At 37.3% G+C, this 20,170-nt stretch overlaps 3 protein-coding genes across 14 annotated transcripts; 2 read left to right on the forward strand and 1 right to left on the reverse strand.

Moving 5' to 3' along the window:
- Positions 1-7,805: 7,805 nt before the first annotated feature.
- LOC131016161 (uncharacterized) lies at positions 7,806-13,497 on the forward strand. Of its 12 annotated transcripts, none has more exons than XM_057944788.1 (7): positions 7,864-8,081; positions 8,240-8,891; positions 10,293-11,408; positions 11,496-11,857; positions 11,929-12,117; positions 12,247-12,424; positions 12,516-13,497. In XM_057944788.1, the coding sequence occupies exons 2-7, from the start codon at positions 8,288-8,290 to the stop codon at positions 13,289-13,291; spliced, it is 3,225 nt and encodes a 1,074-aa protein (XP_057800771.1). In that variant the 5' UTR covers positions 7,864-8,081; positions 8,240-8,287; the 3' UTR covers positions 13,292-13,497. The 12 variants fall into 12 exon arrangements, with proteins under 12 accessions (XP_057800760.1, XP_057800765.1, XP_057800759.1 ...); XM_057944787.1 differs by having other exon boundaries at positions 8,268-8,891; XM_057944785.1 differs by having other exon boundaries at positions 7,866-8,081; positions 8,268-8,891; positions 12,498-13,497.
- Positions 13,498-16,074: 2,577 nt separating this feature from the next.
- LOC131016163 (peroxidase 5-like) lies at positions 16,075-17,800 on the forward strand. The gene is made up of 4 exons (XM_057944789.1): positions 16,075-16,549; positions 16,659-16,850; positions 16,946-17,111; positions 17,265-17,800. Exons 1-4 carry the CDS (start codon positions 16,337-16,339, stop codon positions 17,669-17,671), a joined length of 978 nt encoding a protein of 325 aa, XP_057800772.1. The 5' UTR covers positions 16,075-16,336; the 3' UTR covers positions 17,672-17,800.
- Positions 17,801-17,820: 20 nt separating this feature from the next.
- Positions 17,821-19,696, reverse strand: LOC131016164 (nascent polypeptide-associated complex subunit alpha-like protein 2). Its single transcript, XM_057944790.1, has 4 exons — positions 19,497-19,696; positions 19,299-19,398; positions 18,400-18,518; positions 17,821-18,320 (listed from the first exon to the last, which is right to left on the reverse strand). Exons 1-4 carry the CDS (start codon positions 19,542-19,544, stop codon positions 17,970-17,972), a joined length of 618 nt encoding a protein of 205 aa, XP_057800773.1. The 5' UTR covers positions 19,545-19,696; the 3' UTR covers positions 17,821-17,969.
- Positions 19,697-20,170: the final 474 nt, after the last annotated feature.

A 20,170-nucleotide genomic window follows, 5' to 3' on the forward strand; every position in this document is an offset into this window, starting at 1 on the left:
CGAGAAAGAGTGAGAGAATGAAAAGTGAAAATAGGATTTTCCGTTTTCACTCATACGAAAGTTACCCATATACCCTTTCAGTAATTTTTGAATATTACAATTCTTAAATAAAATAGGAAAATTCATTCAATATAAGCCGCATGATGCAGCGGTTTTAATGGATGAGATCTCTTCTTTATTCTCTATATATAGAATCATTCTTTGTTTAACTTGACCATATATATATATATATATATATATATATATAGGGAGTGGTTCAATTGAGAAGTTTAAATGTGTTGAGAAGTTGAGAAGCAATCTAATAGATGAACATGACAATTAGACCACAAATCAATAAATTCTTTGAACATACCAAATATAACTGACGAACATACGAATCTATTTAATTTGTTAAAAATACGTCACCGCCAATGATAAAAACTAATTGACATGTTCATTTATTAGATTGTTTCTCAACTTATCAACACATTTGAGCTTCTCAATAAAACCTAACATATAAAATATTTAGAAAATAGAGAATTCGTGAAACAAAAACGAACAGATATATAATTTTGATGAATAAATCAATGTACCGTATGAACAACATTTTGCCATGCGTTCGAATCCTGTTGGTGGCGAGTTTTTCTCTATTTTTACTAACGTCTGTTCATTAGTTATGTTGATTTGCTCGTAAAATGTATAGATTTGTTCATTCTCTCGAAAAAGATAATTCTTTGTTGAATCCAACCATATATATATATATATATATATAGGGGAAGGCTAAAATAAAAATGCTTATTAAAATATAAATTAAGAACTATTTTCAGCCCTTAGATCATCAAGATCTACGGTTGATTCATCACCTTGTTGGATATATTCATGGTCATGAGTTCAAATCCCAAAGGTAGCAAAAAATTATTTTTTCGATATTCATACCTTTATATAGTTTATTCATGCGTGTTATACATAAAATTCATGCATTTTTGCTGGTTCGTAATTCTTAAAATAAGGGTGGTTTATTGAATAACTGCCCCCTATATATATATATATATATATATATATATATATATATAGGGTGTGGTTCTAGAGATAACTACATTATTTGTGAGAACGGGAGAACCATCAAATCTAATGCATCCACTGTAAAAATTAATGCATTTGCTGTTAAAATTAATGCACTAAAAAAAATTTAAAAAATGCTCCCTTCAGGATTCGAACCCAGGATCTGCATTCATCCAACAAGATGATGCATCCACCGTAGATCTTGATGATCGAATGGCTGAAAATAGTTCTCCGTTCTTCTTTTATTTATGGTTCTTTCTTGAACCTCTCCCTATATATATATATATATATATATATATATATATATATATATATATACATATATATATAGGGTGTGGTTCTAGAGAGAACTATATTAATTGTGAGAACGGGAGAACCATCAAATCTAATGCATCCACTGTAAAAATTAATGCATTCGCTGTTAAAATTAATGCACTGAAAAAATTAAAAAAAAAAATGCTCCCTTCAGGATTCGAACCCAGGATCTGCATTCATCCAACAAGATGATGCATCCACCGTAGATCTTGATGATCGAATGGCTGAAAATGGTTCTCCGGTCTTCTTTTATTTATGGTTCTTTCTTGAACCTCTCCCTATATATATATATATATATATATATATATATATATATATATATATTATGGAGAGAAAGAGAGAGAAATAATGATGCAATGAGAATAATAAAATGTGGTGAAAAATAATAATGAATCTGAAACGTGAGATTTTCAAATCCTAAGGCTAATATTTACTTTACTTGGAGGGACGAAAATTTCACTTGGATTCGAATTTGGAAGGGGTGAAAATTATACCACTTTAACTAAATACCACTATTCATGCATTACAAGAAGTTTATTTGTAGATTTATATTGGCATATCCGTCATTCTAATTTTCTCACGAAAAATAACTATTACTCCCTCCGTCCACCAATTTATGTCATACTTTCCTTTTGGGTGAGTGTTAGTGTGTGTTTCACTCTTTTTCATCAAATAGAACAACACACTATAAGAATTTAAGATTATTTTTATTTTTATTTTTATGTTTTGAGGTAAAAATTACTCCATCCGTCCATGAAAAAACCTTTGAAGAGAGAGTAACACGGGTTTTAAGAAAAGATTGTTGAGTCTATTGAGAGTTGAGAAAAAAGTTTTTGAGTATATTGAAAGTGGTGAAAATGTGTTGTAAATTAGTATAGAGAATAGTGAAAAAGTGAAAAAGTGAAACATAAGGGTAAATAGAGTATTATAAATAGTGGGATATAGTCCAAAAATAGATTTAATTTTTTTTATGGACCTTTAGGAAAAGTAGGAAATTCTTTCATAAACAGAAGGAGTATTTTATATAAAAATAATGAGGGACGACACACCTTAACAAGGGATGTCAATCGGGCCAATCCACCGGGTTTTGGGCCAACTTTATCGGGTTATTGGATTATTCAGGCTAATCAGGTTGAAAATTTTTCGGGTTAGAAATTTTCAACCCTAACTCTAAACGTTCGAGTTTCAGGCTAGCCCATCGGGCTAATCGGACTCAAAAATTTATTTTAAAAATAATTAATTAATATATTTCCCTTGACAATATTATATTTGTAATAAACAAATACACGCATAAATAAGTAACATTTGAACATTAACTTACATAATAAATAATATGCAACTATTAGCAATATTTTTGTTAAATAATTGTGATTTTTAAATTTTTACATCTAAAGATTTTAAGCGTTGAATTTTAAAAATACATAGAAGTGAAATGATGAGTATACCTTTCTAATATTGAATTTTTAATATTGAATCAAAATACATTTCACTAACTTTTGGAAAAAAAATATTATTATACTAATTTTCATAAGAAAAGTAATGAAGTTGAAAATCAAATAACGAGAAAAATTTCATGTAATCAAACGAACACATTATTTTCGAGTCAGCCCTATAAAGTTTCGGGTTTTTTTTCGACCCAACCCTAGCGGATTTCGGGTTATTTGGTTACGGGTTATTCGGGCTATAATTTTTATCGGGTTGAAAATTTTCAGCCCTAACCCTCTCAGATTGGTGGGCTAATCGGATCAGTCCACGAGTTTCGGGTTGGATTGACATCCCTAACCTTAACTACGTTCACTTAAAAATGTATCTTAGGACATGCTCATTTTTCTTCAATTTTTCGAATAACTTCATTAATTAAATACGCTACAATTTTATTTTTGTTGGGGTCCCGGAGGGTTGACTGACAGGTGTATGGAAAGTGGAACTTCCAAGTGAAGAGAACAAAAGTTCTAACTTCTAAGTATGCAGAAGGTTTGAATTAAGAGGGAAAGCTAAAAAGGTGAATATGCATGTTTTGAAAGCGGCAAAAGTTAAAAGGTAACAATCGATTTGACAGCGGCGGTTCGGATTCCAAAAATAAAGTGAATTGAGATGGTTTTTCGCGTCTGCATTAAATGACCGCCAAAATTATGCCTAAAATGATGCAAATCGAAATAATGTGCATACGTGGGCGTGCAATGAGAGGAAAAATGAAAGAGTTTAAAAGATATGTAAAAGAATGATACTCTGGACACAAAACATATGTAAGATAAATCTTCTCATTTTCAACGAGATAAGTGTAAGCAATCAAGAGTTCGTGGAGAGAGTGATTGAAGACATTTCAGTAGTGAGAAAGAGTAACTTACTGGTCGACCGAATGTCGTAATCAGTCGATACCACGAATGAGGTTTTTAAGAAAGACTTGACTGATTCCCCCATGACTGATGATGGGATAAAACTATTGAAGATTGTTCAGTCAGGGCGAATGTGCTTTATTAAACTGAAGCGTTGTCCTCCACAAATCTAAAATAATGACAGGACAAGCAACTTCAGTTTTTCCTTCTTCATTTTATGAGCTTCCTGTCTTTGGAACAGAGGTTTTCGTGTTGATCAAGATGCTTCATCCGTTTGCATCTTCAGTCGGCGTCTGTTTCTAGGAAAGGGCTCTAATCATTGATCATCCATAAAGGTGTAACTGATTTTTCTTCTTGGGATGATTAATGATCACGAGACCCAGGTGCTCTATCCTTTTAGAGCGAGGGTAACAGATTCAGTCAAATAACTGAATCTACCTCCTTCTTAACTTCAGATGATTTCCCCATCAATTTCTCTTGACACAAGTTTGACGAGAATTGTCCTTTCAGGAGGAGTTTTTCATCCGAAGTTTCACACCCATCTTGGTTCAGGATGTCGATCAGTGAGAAAGATTCCTGTGATGGTTAGTCAGCAAAGATAAATAGATAATCAAGGACAAAAAGGTACATCTTTGCACGTAGAGAGAAATCGAGTAAAATTTTGAAAACACAGACAACCTTCGTGTAGGATCTAGTTCAGTAAGAACTAGGTCAGAACAAATTGTTCTTGCGAACAACCTGCTCTGATACCAATTGTTGGGGTCCCGGAGGGTTGACTGATAGGTGTATAGGAGGGGAATACACCTGTGGGCTATTTTTTGCAAGTCAAACCAACTTAACCAGTTTTAGTTATAAATAGGTTGTAGACTGATACTGAAGATACTTCAGTGAGTTGACAACAGTCGAGCACTGGGCTTAGCTGATATCCAAGTAAGGCTTCAGTCTAGTTTGTAAAACAGAGTAGAGTTATTAATCTCTCTGACTATCAGTCGTCAGTGGGATTAATAACTCAGCAGCGGAACTTAAACTTAGTGCGAATAGCCTTTAGAAAATGTTTGTCACTTGTAAAATCCTTAGTTACATTTTTTAGTTAATCCAGTTCAGTTGAAACAGTTAAGCACAGATAAAGGAAATAACCAAAAGCAAGTAAAGAACACAAGAATTTTTAACGTGGTTCGGAGACATCTCTCCTACATCCACAGTTAGATTATTTGTCTCACAAACATTCTGGGCTTATGCTTTAGAGGTGCACAGCAAACCTACCAATCCACCATGAATTGGATTTAACACTTAGCACGCCCTGACACTATCGTGCCCACTCAACTAATGCTAAGGTAATTGGAGCCAGCACCTTTAAGCTGAACTCGCTCTTGGCTTTCTGGGTGCCAAGGAAACCGAACGGTTTAGTTTTGAACTGGTACTAAACCACAACCAATAACAGTTTAGTTTTCTGGTACTAAACAACAACCACTTGGCTTGACTGGTGCCAAGGAACCATCTGTTTAGTTTGACGATACCAAACAACCGTTGAATTCTGTCTTAGTCTCGAACTCTATTACAAACGCTCTTCTCTCAGAAAGAAAAAAGTTATGTAATAACCAACTAGGATTACTGAGAACATGCTCTCGAGTAATCATCAATATAGGCTGAAGATATGTCTATTGATTGCCTATAGATTCTAAAAGAGTTCTTGTAATCATACATTTTGATTGTATGATCTCTGATTGCTCTCTTCTTCGATTAAATTCCTATGACGGTTGAGCTCAAATTGATCTTTCGATGTAGTTTTACATTGATGATTGAATTGAATTTTCTCTTTCTCTTATATTTCTCCAATTTCTTGAGGTGTCCTCCTTAGCTATATATAGACAGTTCTAAAGAATAGATTCGTTGGTGGAGATTTTTTCTTCGAATCCTGTCGTTATGTGATAATGTCTTAATCTGCTCAGGTTCTCTGTCTCCATTTCTCTTTTATGAGTGTAGAAATGGTCTTCTTGTCCTTCGGTACGAATGCTGCAGGCTTTTACACAAAAGAAGGAACTCCGTCCTTTAAAGTCAATGCCTCTGACTTCTTCAAACATTGCAGCATATTTGGAGGTTGTCCACGTGGCCTTTCCTTCTTCAGTTGAGGCGAATTCCATGACTCGTAGATTCCTCAATTGCTTTTGATGCAGTTTCCTTCAGTTGGGAGCTTTAAGTTGAGTCTGCATTTCTTAGTGTTTTCTAGACTTGTGCATAGCCTTCAGTCAAGCAGTCTTCAGTTGAGTTAACATCTTAAGGCATCATTCCAATCAATGTCCAGTCTAGCTAATCAAGAAACTCAACCACTATTAGCTAGAATGTGTCTTTCAGTGGTTTTAGTATCATCAAAACATTTGGGTTGAATATCTTTTTATTTCCAATAATTTTTATTAAATATATCGATGAAATAAATATCAACACATTTATTTAAATAATATTAAAACTCAATGAAATTAAATCTGAGTGTGATAAATCGCTTAAATAAGGAGGAATGGTTGAAGAACTCGCCGAAGAACACAAAGAATTGTTGTTTTGTATTAATAGGTAGCGTAAACTTACAAAGATGAGATTGAAAATTCTACTATATATAGAGGAAGTATTCAAGGGCTAAAAGGTAAAATCTATCTAATTCACATACATAGCATGCAACGTCCGTGTCTCTATCTTTCGCACTGAGCACGCTATTAGTAACTAATTAACAACTTTTATCGGATATATTGTCAGAATCTTCACCAACACTGACTTCATGTTCTTGGCCTTCGATGTTTCATCGCTGATTTCTTATACTCGCCAACAATCCTTTGAATAATTACATCTAAAAGTGTCACTTCAGTTCTAACATTGTCTTCGGTCCTCTCCTAAGCATCTCTAACGTATTACTTGTTCAATTGAATTGACCTTCATCGTAGACTTATTTTATGATTCCGTCATGTGACAACTTTGAATTTTATGTCACATGTTCGCTGATCTTCAATCAGTTCTTCAGCTCTGGTATGTGTTATTTTATTTTCGGCGAATATTTCGCGATTTACTCCACACTATAAATAATTAAACGAATTATTAGTGTTGATATAGGATTTACTCCCCCATATATATATATATATATATGGTATAAACATGATGAGGGGTAGGATCCCCTGTCAGCGCATGCCTTATATATTTAACATTATTATGTATATATATGTGAATAAATTAACAGTGCAGGCCTCGAAGGACCAAAGAAAAATCTATTGAGGAGTGACATTGAATTACATGGAGCTAGCCTGCACAGCACTTGACGCATTATCGAAGGGATAACGCCTGCGCAGTCGCGAAGGGACCTTGACCGCATGAATTACTAAGAGCACATTCATGAGGGATCACTCCAACTGGGGTCAGCGCAGACATGTCGCGAAGATTGACTGCGCAGCCCGTGATCATTTTCTGACAACAGGCGAAAAGCTGCTAGTCCGTTATATGAAGGACAATCACCGATGATAACGACACCTACGCGGAGGCCGTGCATGAGGAGTGCGTGTGTAATTGAAAAGACTGATGTACCCTCTTTCCATGTTGTCTATAAATACTACGCTTAACCATTGTAATAGGGATCCAATCTTTACTTCTGATTCTACACTTTCCCCTCTGTAATCTGTTGGTCGAATACTTAAAGAAATATACTTGGAGAAAGTTAAAGTTACCGGTGTTCTTATACTTCAGGTTGATCTCTATTTTAGTAAATGCTTTCATCGTAGAGTTGATGAGTCTGTGTCTCACCAAAACACTTCTTAACATATAAACTATAAACTAATTAAAATGTATGAATTGCGAAAAATAAATTTTTTGCTATCTATGAGATTCGAATTCAGGACCATGAATTCATTCAACAAAGTGATCAATCAATCGTAGATCTTGATGATCTAAAGAGTGCAAATAATTTTTATTTTATATTTTTAAAAATATTTTTATTTTAGCCTCCCCTTTATATATTTAGTTGGGGAATGAGTTAGGAGAATAAAATATGTTGAAGCTTATGACGTTACCATATAAATTAGTCATATAATTAAATACTATTTTTTGTAATAAGTCATAGTATAACTAAATTAATTGGTGAGGTGATAATTTCCAACACCCAAATAGCTTTTTTGGCTTTAGCTCGTTGAAAATCGAGACGTTTTGAGTGTAAGAAACTAAAAACGTGGCTAATTGGAATGCAATTTCGGCGAAAATGGGAAAGCTTTTGAGATTAAGAATCCCACAACAAACCAAACGACACGAAACGAGGCACACGCGATACTTCGCTTTGAAGGGTGGAGATTTTTAGTCAGAGGGAGAAAAGGGGCCGACTTTTTTTTTTGGGGTTTTCTCTATCTCCCGTTTCGCTGTCTGGTATGATTTCCCCCCCTATTTTTTGTTAGAATCTCTTATTTCTCACAAATTATGTACTGGGTTTTGTAAGAATCATGTTATCCTGTGTTGATTGATGCTTTTAACGCTTGATTCGTTATGTTTCTTGCGATCATTGTGCTGTTTGTGACTCAAGTTAGGATTTTCTTGGTGGGCGTTGATTATCAGTGAATTGATTTTGAGCAAAAATGATCGGTTTGAGCTCAATGGGTTGCGGAGGAGGAGGGAATTCATCGACATCAAATCTATCTGCTTCTGCACCTCCCTTTACTGTCGATAGATTAAACCCTAAGCCCAATTCAAACCCTATGTTGCATTACTCCGATTATGGGGTTGAGCCCTTTACCCATTCCTCTCAGTATCCGATTAGAGCTGAGGCTGCAATTGATTCTGGTGAGATGATTAGCGTGCCTACCACGGATGATTATCGATTTTCGGCCTCTGCCTCTGTTAGTGCACCTAGCACCCAGTGGTCTGGTCATAATTCTGGTTATGGTGGTGATGTGAAACCTTATTATTCTCCGTATGTCACGTCGTTGGTTGGAGAGGATAGGGTTTTGGGTGAGGATGAGGGGTCTCGTTACAATGTGGTGCCTACTTGTGGATTGAGTGTGACACCTCAGCATGATTATACTCCAAGCTTGTTTGACTTAGAGTACGGGCCTCGTTGGGTGGATGGTTTGGGCTTCGATGATGGGAAACGGGCTAAAAGATCAGAAGTTGATGGAAAATTCTCATCGGAGAAGCTATTCATTGGTGGCTCACATGGTTATGAAAATCAATTATACCAAGGTATGCCTTACTATCTTTTACGACATAAAAATGTGGTATCTGTGATGAGACACTTTTTCCATTGCTAAAATCTTTTGACTTTTAGCTGTATAGTTAATTTAGAGTCTCTTCTGAAAAAGATCTATGGTTGAAATTGAGAAGCTTTATCTGTTCGAGTCAAGATCCCATTCGTTGATTTTTAGCAACTTCATAAGAACCTAATATCCAGAATAACCCGGCCTTCGTACATACTGTGATATTGATCAAAAAACAGCATGCTTAAATTCAGAGTTTACAAGATCGTAGTCCAGTAACTGTTCATGCAAAACATGCATTTTTGTTTTCTTTTGAATGTGATGCTGTTATATTGATAGATAGCACAGTTAGATTGTTTATGAGTTTGTAGTCCAGTAACTGTTCGTGCAAACCTCGTGTTTCTGTTTTCTTCTGAAATTTGGTGGGAAATGGGAAACTATGGGTGATGAGCAAGTTAGAAACAGCAAAGTGGCAATGAGTTATAGAAACATTTTAGAATGGACAATTAGTAAAATTTTCCTATATATAAATGTACTAAATATTTTCCATCATCAGAAAGGAATATAAATGAACTGTCCCATTAGGGTGTGTTTGCTTTTCATCCCTCTAAATAGAGGGGTAATATACTGAGCCGGTATAAATTTATCACTTAAAGTGGGGATCTCATTTTATATATATTGTTTTTTTGAATGATAATATATTTATTCCACTCTTTATAAAGTGGTATAAAATTATAACACCCTCCCTTTGGTATAAAATTACACCTTGACCAAGGGAAAAGGTGCTGCCCAGAATTTTATATGGTCTGCCTGAATTTTTTTATTACGTCAAAGCAATCGAGGTATAAGGTGGTAAAATGGAGCTTATCCCTTTTTATACCTCAAAGCAAATGCATGGTTTTCATTAGTTTTTTGTGCTAGTCCGTGGTCAAGTGTGATTCTAAAAAATGATGTATGATCGGAATAATTTTAATACAAGTATTTTAGGATGAACCAACACTAAGATTGACATCTTCAATCGGTATTCCAATTTCTTTTGAGGTTTTTATATGATCTCATTTCATCGGAGTTCCAGGAGCAATATTACTTTTGAGAGAAATACGATAACTTTTCTTATTTGAAATAGTGATAGCCAACGGTGCACTGTGGTACATCTTCAATATGTAGGTAAGATTTGTGCAACAAGAAGTTAACTCACCACCCCTGAGCATCAGTTTAGAATTACGTAATTATTTATCTTCTCTTCAAAGTATGAAACTTAACAGTGTCCATTCCGTGTGCGTGCGTGGACACTGATGTGTCGATAGCTTGTCTGTTGTGCATTTTAGCGAAGTAGTTGCTATATGAAATATCATATTGCCTCTTGAATTGTTTTTCTGTAATTCAGGTGGGTGCGGCAGTGAAAACAGGAACCAATTCAAGGAAGACTCTGGTGTTTTATATAAAAATCTCCATCAGGTTTCCGACCGTGAAGTCTATACTGGGTCCTCGAGTACTGGATACATGGAAGACAAGTCGTGCCTTGAGCAGCAATTTGGCTTCTTTCACTATGATTCAAGTAAAACACTTCTCACAGCATCGAGTCCTCCCTACCCAGAATCTTATCCTCCTCTAGTGTCCTGTGCAACAGAAAAGAATTTCCCAAACTATAAAAACTCGTGCAGTCCATATAAAAAATGCATCAGGCCTGTCGATACGCCCTATCAGGGTCGTGTTTCAGTCGGAAGATCGTCGCCCACAGTGGTCATTAGACCACCGCCAGCTTCCAGTTGGAATTTGGGACAAGGTAATGCTTCTCGTAAATCTGCTGGAAGCGAGAATGCTGCTGGCGTGCACATCGTGGATTCTGATTATACATATCCCTCAAAGCCGAAGGATTCTGGCCTAAAAGCCAACTCCAAACCTAAAGAAGGCTCCTTTGAGACGAGTCCTTTCAAGTTCTTCAAGCAAGGGAATGCTCCTGTTTCATCAGCTTCCGTTAAAGAACTAAGGCCACTGAATACTAATGATACTTCTGATTCCAAGGTTAAACCGACGTTAGGATCTCAAATGCCTGACGTGAATGTCTCAAGTAGTTTTCTAATGACTGGTGATAACATTCAAATGGTTAATTCCACTGAGGAGTCTTCAGATTTTATAGATAATCATAGCACTGCGGTAGATTCACCCTGTTGGAAAGGAGCACCATCTTCTCCGTTTTCAGTGTTTGATATTGAATCGGGAAACTGTGATCGTGTCAAGGTAAATTTGGTTGAACAATATGGATTTGGTCATGGAGATCATCCGAGTCTCCACTCAATTGATTCTAACCGAGTTTTCTCTGAGAAAGTTGAGTGCAACATGGTAAATCAAAATGAATGTGGAAGAAATGGCATGAAGCTTGGTTTTGAGAAGACTCTTGATGCAATCTGCTCAACATCAGAGCAGAGTTTACTGGATGGTATAACTGACAGAGTTTGGATCCCGCCTGCAACAAGGAGCAAGGGAGTCGAGTTGAGTGGTGGTATTACAAAGGATTCCAATCTTTTGAACAACTTAACGAGTGTTTTTGATATGAATGTTTCTGACACCAACCATTTATTCGGTGAAGGATGTGTTGGGATGACGGTAAATGACGTCTCTGAAGGTGCTGCTGTGGCAGTCCTCGCAGCAGAGAAGGTTCTCGCGTCGCCTGCTTCTCAAGAAGATGCCATCGAGCATACTACGGTACCAGATCCGAGACTGGATGTGTCATCAATTGTTAAATCGATGCATAGCCTCTCAGAGTTGCTTCGGTTTCACATTCCAAGCAATGTATGCCCTTTAGGGGAAGAAAATACAGAGATTCTTAAACATGTAATAAGCAACCTTAGTACTTGTTTGAGTAAAAACGGCATACAGGCCCAAGCATCGAATAAGTCAGAGCCCAAAGTTCTTTCTGGAGAAACTTCCCTTGGGGAGTTGTGCTGTGCGGTATGCAAAAACAAGCTATTCCTTTTGTATCTTTCCTTAGTAAATATTTGAATATTTTACTTTTCTGTCAGGATGTTATTTCAAGAGGTCCTCGTACGAAATGTGAAGCTTCGAATTCTTGCACCAATGCCGAGTCTCTGCATTTGCTTAAGGGGGAGAGAAACGACACTTTTCCTGGTAAGAGAGATGAGATATCACAGATAGTTTCACCACCCTTGACGGATGATTTTCACATAACAGGAGACGATGATATGGCGAAGGTGCGTGCTGCACTTTTAATATTCCCATCGTTTGGCAAGTATTGTGGTTAATGATTAAGAGTACAGAAGTTGTTGCAGTGTGTTAGTTTGTGGATGCAGTCTGTCTGTTTTAATTGGCCACGCTTGCAGGCTATAAAGAAGGTCCTTGAGCAGAATTTCGAGATAGACGAGGATATGCACTCACAAGCACTTCTGTTCAAGAATTTGTGGCTTGAGGCGGAGGCTAAACTGTGTTCCATCAGTTATAAAGCTCGTTTCGAAAGAATGAAGGTTCAGATGGAAGATGTCAAACTCAAGGCTCCGAAAGGTTAGATTTGCATCGTGATAGAACGAGCTTTTTCATTTGCTATAATCCTGATAACTGCTCAAAATGTTCTCAGAGGATGAGGATATTGCAGAGATGAAATCTGAGCTTTGCGTTTCGCCCAATTCTGTCATCATGTCTGTGCTGGCTCCCAAGGCTTGTGTCGACACATCCCCTAAACCCACCTCACCAAATGTATCTGCTTCTGGCGTGGGCGGGCGTGCTGATTGTATCGAGTCTTCTGTCCTAGCCAGGTTCAGTATCTTGAAATCTCGAGAGGAGAACCTGAAAACCATAAATGCGGAAGAGCAGCAACGGTCCGAGATAGTTGATGCAAATTCCATCATAACCAGATTCAATATCTTGAAATCGCGAGAGGAGAACCTGAATCCCATACATACGCAAGAGCAGCAATGGTCTGAGATAGTCGATGGTAAGCATGCAGATTCCATCATGGCTAGATTCAACATCTTGAAATCGCGAGAGGAGAGCTTAAAACTAGTCGGTGCAGACGAGGAAAAACCACCACAGGCGATCAGTGATGAGTTTGCAGGTGAGAAATATTTCCAGCCACTCGTCAGAGGTCAGTCAGAAGACGAAGCCTTAGACGTGGAGGTGGGACTGCAGCCTGATTTTCAGTATCAGGCCGGCAGCCTCGCTCGGGGTGGCAAGTTCGACTCATATTTTGAGCGTGCTGGGTATGAGCCTCCGGCTGAGTACAGTAGCGGCTCCATCATGAACGATGCAGCAATCCATGTGGTGAAGAGCGGGAGCAGGATGGTCGGTGAGAACAGGTCGGGGTGGCAAGACAGTTCGTCGTCGTCAGAGTGGGAGCATGTGCTGAAAGAGGATTTTTCATGGAAAAACTAATGAATTGTTGGGTTTTATTGTGTGCTAACTGCTATATACTAAAAGGGAGAAATACTAGTATGACTTCATCTCCCTCTTTGAGATTGTCACAGCATTTTGTAAATTGGAAAAGAAAAATGTGATGATCAATCGAATTTGACTTTGAATGTAAAAAGTGTTGCTTGCTATCAACCTTATTGGTTTTATCTGAATATTTTTATGGTCTCTATGTTTCTACGATCTTTTTTTTTTTTTTTTGTAAATATGTGTATTGCGTGATATGTTTCTTCTTGCTTGCACGCACAAGTGTGTTTTTGTCCTTCAAATGGCTCTGTAATCGTTTGCTTAATAAAACCATGCTAAAGTAAACAATATCAAAATGTAGAAATAATAATGATTACTTCAAATAAAAGAAATAAATTGCTTACATGTTAGGAGGATTTAATAAGCAAAGCCAAGCCTATTAATACGTGAACAATAATTAAAAAAATGTCAACTTTAGTATTTGAAATGATCCCCTAACAGAATATTTCATCATCTCCTAAATGGTATCTGAAAAAAAGAAAAATTCATCTCAATGCAAGTATAATGGTTAAAAAGTATTCAACATTATTTTATTATTTTGAATATTTAAGATTATCGCCAAAAATACTGCTATTTTTTTTAATGCAGTTATTTCTTTAAAATTTCTTAATTTAATCTTGGCCTTAGTCTATATAAAAAATGGATATAATAAGAACTTATGGCGTTTTACCTTGGGCTTACAGTTGAGATAATCATATAGATTGAATCATGTTGTGTAAGAAACTGAGATTCCTACTTGTACAACTTGCTGCATGCATTTCACACCAACATTTCCACTTCCAAACATCATCTCCAAGTCTTCAAGCTTACTTCTTAACACTCACATTGTTTCAACGGGAAAAAAAAAAAAGCATTAGAATGTTGGCCATATCACCAGTGTTGGTATCGTGTCTCAGCTCAGTTTCGAGTCGATTTCTATGATAGTTCATGTCCTAATTTCTCCCAAGAGCAAGTAATAAACACTGAGGGATGTGAGTTCGTGAAATTTCTTCCATTATGAAGATGCATACTTTTTGTAGTTATTGACTTATTGAGGGCTGTGATGCTTCTGCTATCATAGAATGGATAACGGGAGACGATGGGCCGCCTAACGACAGCAGCCTTGGATACACTTTGGAGCGACTGACAGTGCAAAAGCTAGAGTTGAGCAAGAATGTGCAGAAAAGGATTGATTGGTTTCTTGTGCTAATGTTTTGGCTTATGCAGCTAGAGAGTCTATACTAGTAGTTAGTATTTTCTTTAACTATATTTGTGTTGTTTTAAGAAGCAACATGTAACATGAGATTCTGCTAAAGTTCAAGATTCATGACACAGATTTTGTAGCTAGTCTACCATGATCTTGATCAAAAGGGTTGGTTTATTTTTCACATTTGTACTGGTAGGTAATATACTTCTTGGCTATTTCAAACTTCAATGTTTGCATTTTGATTCCTATATTTGGTTATGTATGTTGTTTCAAGAAAAACATGTAACATGAGCTTTTTTGCTAAACTTGAAGCTTCAAGATTCATGAAGTGTTACTGATTTTCTCAATAGTTTAGGCTATTTTTAGTTCAGCCATAGCTTTGCCACCTTTTTTCACTTCAAACTCAAATCTTGATTGTGTGTGATTTTTCTCACACATAATTGGCCTCTCTCACTACACATCATTCAGCAACCGGCTGTACAAATTCAGCTCAACGAGCAGCCAGTATCCGACTCAAGACACACCGTATGCAGCTGTGCTAAAGAAACAATGGCCTAAAGGGCCTCAAGAGACCGTAGATCCTAACAACGCTGTTCAGATGAACTTGAGTCCATCTCTCCTCGACAACACCGACGTTTTAAAGAATCGGGGTCCACAATTATGCAAGAAATAACACAAAATGTCTGCTAGATTTTGCTCAGGTTGATGTCCTTGCAGGCTCTGCTAGGGAGATTAGGTTCAACTGATTAACGCGTAATCAAACATTAACTCCACCGTTAGAGCAAGATGGAAGCAGTTTGAAAGATCAAGATTTATGAACTGTACTAAATTACCTGCTACATTTCCACATTTAGTGGTATAACATAGAAAGTGACCTGTGATGTCATGTGTTTCGGAGAAAGTAAAAGCAATCTTTTTAGATCTGGTTGCAAGTGAGCAAGAAATAGTAGTTCCTCAAATCAGTCTTGATTCTGTTATCAATGTCAAAACCTTGCACTAGATTAGCTAATAAAGCAATAAAATAGCTAACAAAACCAGTATTAATATTTAATATAGGCTTTTCTTGACCCCCATTTTGAGAAATGAAATCAAAGATTAGTCCCACTTGCCTCCTCTGATAAAGATCCGCCAAGAGGGATTAAAGTTTATTATCATAGATATTTACTTTTCGGGCCTTATGTTTATGGGCCTTAGTAGGAAGTATTTTGGGCTTTGGGAAGTAGAGTATTTATATTGGCCTCTACGTAAATTAGGGATCATCTTTTGGGATCTTTTAGCTTGCAGTGTACGCTGTGGACGGAAACTCAGTTTCTGTGGATTTGTTCTTTTGTTCTTGAATCTCTATTTCATAATCGAGTTCTTTAGTTTTCCTATCGTCTTCACTCTATCATCCTCACTACAGCACAGAAAACCAATCATCTTCCGAAAAATATGGCACTGATTTATCTAATCCAACCACTAACTTTGGATTTTCATGCACCTAAGTCAACTTAAATGGATTCAATTTGATCACTTGTTGCATGAAATCTATGTCACAACGTCTACAAAATAAAATATTAGCAGCAAACTACGCGTCGACAATACTTAATCCATTTGTCGTATCTTCCTCATATATTTACTTCTTTTCATCTGCTGCACAAGTTAAACGACATTCACAGCGAGTTTCCTACTCATTCGCCACTAAATGTGATAGAAAATTCGGACAATGCACCGATTTTTTTGTCTATATATCTTGTTGCCTTTTCTTGTAATGGAAGAAGCCATAGACTAAAGCAAACCTCAAAAAGCAAGGCATAATGAGTTCTAAACTGCTTCAAACCCTCACTACAGCACTCCTATGTTTCTGCATTGTCAAGACAGCAACAGCTCAGCTTCAAGTGGGGTTCTATCAACGTTCGTGTGGCTTTGCTGAGTTCTTTGTGAAGCAACAAGTTCGAGCTGCATTCATCAATGACAACGGAGTTGCTGCAGGCCTTGTTAGGCTTCATTTTCATGACTGTTTTGTGATGGTGAGAAATTGTGTTTCATGATTCTGTTTTTCTTCATGCATACAAGCCTTCAATAAATAATATTTTAGTCCAAGAAAATCCTTCCCTGATCAAGCATTGTTGTGAGCAGGGCTGTGATGGCTCTGTGCTGCTAGACTCCACCAAATCAAACACGGCAGAGAAGGATTCGCCTCCGAATAATCCAAGCCTTCGAGGATTTGAAGCTGTTGACAGCATCAAGACTATCCTCGAGGCCATGTGCCCGGGCGTAGTCTCTTGTGCTGATATACTCGCATTTGCAGCAAGGGATAGCATTGAGATCGTAAGAAATAGCTTTCTTTACTTTCTGCATTCAGTCATAATTCAATGCACGGATCAATTTGTTTCCCGTCTGATTTGCTTTGCTCTGCATCTCAGACCGGAGGGCTAGGGTACGACGTCCCTGCTGGGAGGAGAGATGGTAGAGTTTCTTTAGCTTCTGAGGCATTGAAAAACCTACCACCACCAACACTCGATGTGAATCAACTCACAAACGCATTTGCAAACAAGGGCTTAACACAAGAGGAAATGGTCACCCTTTCTGGTAAAATTTCTATCACCCTTTCTGGTAAAATTTCTATCACAAGTAACTTCTTTCAAAAGCATGTTTGTATTATTGAGGCCCATATATGTGTATGTGCACATATATTGATGATAGTGAAGTGAAACACGAGATGAAGCTTTGTGACGCGTGCAGGGGCGCACACGTTGGGGCGGTCCCACTGCACGTCTTTCACGAACCGGCTCTACAATTTCAACTCGAACTCGAGCATAGACCCAACTCTGGATGCTATGTATGCAAGCCAGCTCAGGCGACAGTGCCCGCAGGGCGGTGATGCAAGCCTGGTGGTGCCGATGGAGGCCACCCCCGCCACAGCTGACGTGGCATACTACAGAGGTGTGGCAACAAATAGAGGGTTGTTCACGTCGGATCAAACGTTGTTGACGGATGGAAAAACAAAAGCCCAAGTATTCCAAAATGCTCAGAACCCATTCCTTTGGAGAAGCAAGTTTGCTTCTGCAATGGTGAATATGGGAAAGATTGGAGTTTTAACTGGTAATACTGGTGAGATTCGAAAGAACTGTAGAGTGATTAACAGCTAAAAGAAAAGTTGCTTATAAGTTGTTTTCATGCAATATCAAATCTTGATCATTTGCCCCATTATGCTTAGAACTTCAATATCATTCAAAATAAATCCAAGAAATAAAGATTTGGATGTTTATTGTTTCAAATATTCAAAGATCAAACTTAGTTGAACAGAAAAATGGGGGGGTACATCTTCATTACTTCAACCAAAGTGTCAAGTGAATCAGGACAATGAAACTAAGTTTGTAGTACCATTGATTCAAAAAAATCATAACAAGATGCAAGAATAGTAGGCTAAGATAGTAATAATAATGTCTAGGTTGTAAGCTCCATGATAGCACTCACAATGTCCCCATTGTGAGTTTTGAGGGCCTTGACTGCCTTGGTCCTCGACACCCCCGCTTGCGTCATGACCAGATCAATGTCACGGGGCTCGACACCTGTCTCATCGACCTCTTCCTCTTCCTCATCCGCTTGGGCAGATGCAGCCGAGGCAGTTAGCTCTGACTTAGCCATCACAGAGCCCATATCTGGCATCCTGAACTGTTGAGCAGCCTGGGTCTGGAGCTGAGAGCTCAAGTCCTCAATCTTGGCCTCTCCGAAGATGACATAGGTCTCGGAGTTCGGGCTCTTGAAGACATCAGGTTTTGAGATGAAAAACAATATCTGTAGAAATGTTAAAATGATTAGAACCAGCACTTCCAAAGGCAGAAAGTGGCCAACAAAGAGTTGAACATAAGATTACGTTTTTGGTTCTCTTAATTGTGACTCTGCTAACACCAAGAACGGGCTTCATGCCAAGCTTCAACATGGCCTTACGGCTCTTTTTCTCACTTCTGCTTTGCTTGGAACCTTCAGTTCCACCTGTTCAGGTTTATCATAGAACAACGGAACCATTTAAACAAGGCAGCTAATAAGTTTCCAAGAAAAAGGTAAAGGATTACTGTAAAGAACTCAATAAAACAGTGCAACATCCACAAATACTCAGTAAGTTTCCAAGAAAAAGGTAAAGAACAATGGAACCATTTAAAGGACTAAGGTAAACTCAAATAACACCTGAAGCAAGATCTTATAAACTAGGCTACTAGCTTAAGAACAGTCGAGGCAGATATCTAGCAGCCTTATGAATGTGGCCAAAAATGACTACAAGGTGATTAAAAACATTTCATATGATGTAATAATATATGGCTTCTAAAATCACAGCGTAAAACGTTGAATAATGAGAACTCCTTATGAAAAATTTATATTCAGAACAATAAACAATTATGTCTAATCACATTTAGAGAAGTTACAATTCATGAATTAACAGCAGAGCAGAGCCACCACCTTCACATACAAATGGAGTAAAAAAAATTCCACTGATCTTACACATTACAGCTTCTAGCTATATGATGAATGCTTTCAGAAACGGAATATTTTTCTAATTGAATCAACTACAATTTCCAGCAATAAAATCAACATTTCGCATCAAAAAGTAAAAATATTCCGCAAATCTCAACGAAGTTCCAACACCAAAATTAACAACAACGAACTGTAAAAAAAATCCACCAAAGATATAATGAACACGCAATTCAAACACAAAAAGGACACACAATTTTGAAAACTAAACCACACGCACACACAAAGATATATCTAGATAGAGACCTAGAGTTCCGTCGTCCTTGTCATCATCTTCATCGTCGGAATCATCCATATCATCATCATGGTCCTCATCTTCCTTCACGTCCTCCACCACTGGCTCATCCTTCACCAAACATTAATAATTTATTTATTTTCACCGAAATAAATCTATGAAAAATAAAATGAAAAATAGAGTACTGAAAGTTCAGTGAGAATTTATACCAAAAGCTTTTTCTCGGCTTCAGTCTCTTCGACGACGGGACCAGGCATGGCGTCGGAGCTGAGAGAGAGAGTGAGAGAGAAGTGATAGAGTGAAATGAGTGATTCCGTTGGTTTACGTACCAGGAGATAACGAATGGGTTTTTATTTCTAGGGTTCGTTTTCGGGCTCCGGCCCAACATTTTCTTCACCTAAACAATTTCTGTTTGCATATCTCTTGGGCCCATTGGAATATTATTTCCTCATTCATGTACAGAGTGCCTCCGTCCCAACTAGGGATGTCAATCTGGCCAGTCCACCGGGTTTTCGGGCTAGCCCTATCGGGTTCCGGGTTAGTCGGGTGCGGGCTAATCGGGTTGAAGATTTTTTCGGGTTGTAAATCTTCAACCCTAACCCTAAACTTTCGGGTTTCGGGCTAGCCCATCGGGCTAATCAGGTTAAAGGCGTAAAAATAAAATTATCATTTGTATTTTATTATTTCTAATGATCTAATGTATAATGTATAAAATATACATAGATATTAAAGATATAAATTATATAGCAAAGCATGAAATGCAAAAAATATAAGATATTTAAGATTACATAAACAAAATAAAATGAGATAGTAAAATTTAACATGTATCAATGCACTAGAATCAATTTGGATTATTACTGAATAATTAGTGGATTTTCCATGC

Source organism: Salvia miltiorrhiza, chromosome 3 (genome assembly GCF_028751815.1).
Source record: "Salvia miltiorrhiza cultivar Shanhuang (shh) chromosome 3, IMPLAD_Smil_shh, whole genome shotgun sequence".
In the NCBI taxonomy this organism is placed as follows: Eukaryota; Viridiplantae; Streptophyta; class Magnoliopsida; order Lamiales; family Lamiaceae; genus Salvia; species Salvia miltiorrhiza.

Bases quoted from the DNA above. Each gene is read 5' to 3' on its own strand.
- LOC131016164 (XM_057944790.1), bottom strand. From the start codon at position 19,544: ATGCCTGGTCCCGTCGTCGAAGAGACTGAAGCCGAGAAAAAGCTTTTG. The intron at 19,399-19,496 runs GTATAAATTCTC...TGTTTGGTGAAG, and splicing joins AAGCCGAGAAAAAGCTTTTG to GATGAGCCAGTGGTGGAGGA. The intron at 18,321-18,399 runs GTAATCTTATGT...ACATTTCTACAG, and splicing joins CAATTAAGAGAACCAAAAAC to ATATTGTTTTTCATCTCAAA.
- LOC131016163 (XM_057944789.1), top strand. From the start codon at position 16,337: ATGAGTTCTAAACTGCTTCAAACCCTCACTACAGCACTCCTATGTTTC. The intron at 16,851-16,945 runs GTAAGAAATAGC...TCTGCATCTCAG, and splicing joins CAAGGGATAGCATTGAGATC to ACCGGAGGGCTAGGGTACGA. The intron at 17,112-17,264 runs GTAAAATTTCTA...TGACGCGTGCAG, and splicing joins GGAAATGGTCACCCTTTCTG to GGGCGCACACGTTGGGGCGG.
- LOC131016161 (XM_057944777.1), top strand. From the start codon at position 8,288: ATGATCGGTTTGAGCTCAATGGGTTGCGGAGGAGGAGGGAATTCATCG. The intron at 8,892-10,292 runs GTATGCCTTACT...TCTGTAATTCAG, and splicing joins TGAAAATCAATTATACCAAG to GTGGGTGCGGCAGTGAAAAC. The intron at 12,425-12,497 runs GTTAGATTTGCA...AAATGTTCTCAG, and splicing joins CAAACTCAAGGCTCCGAAAG to AGGATGAGGATATTGCAGAG.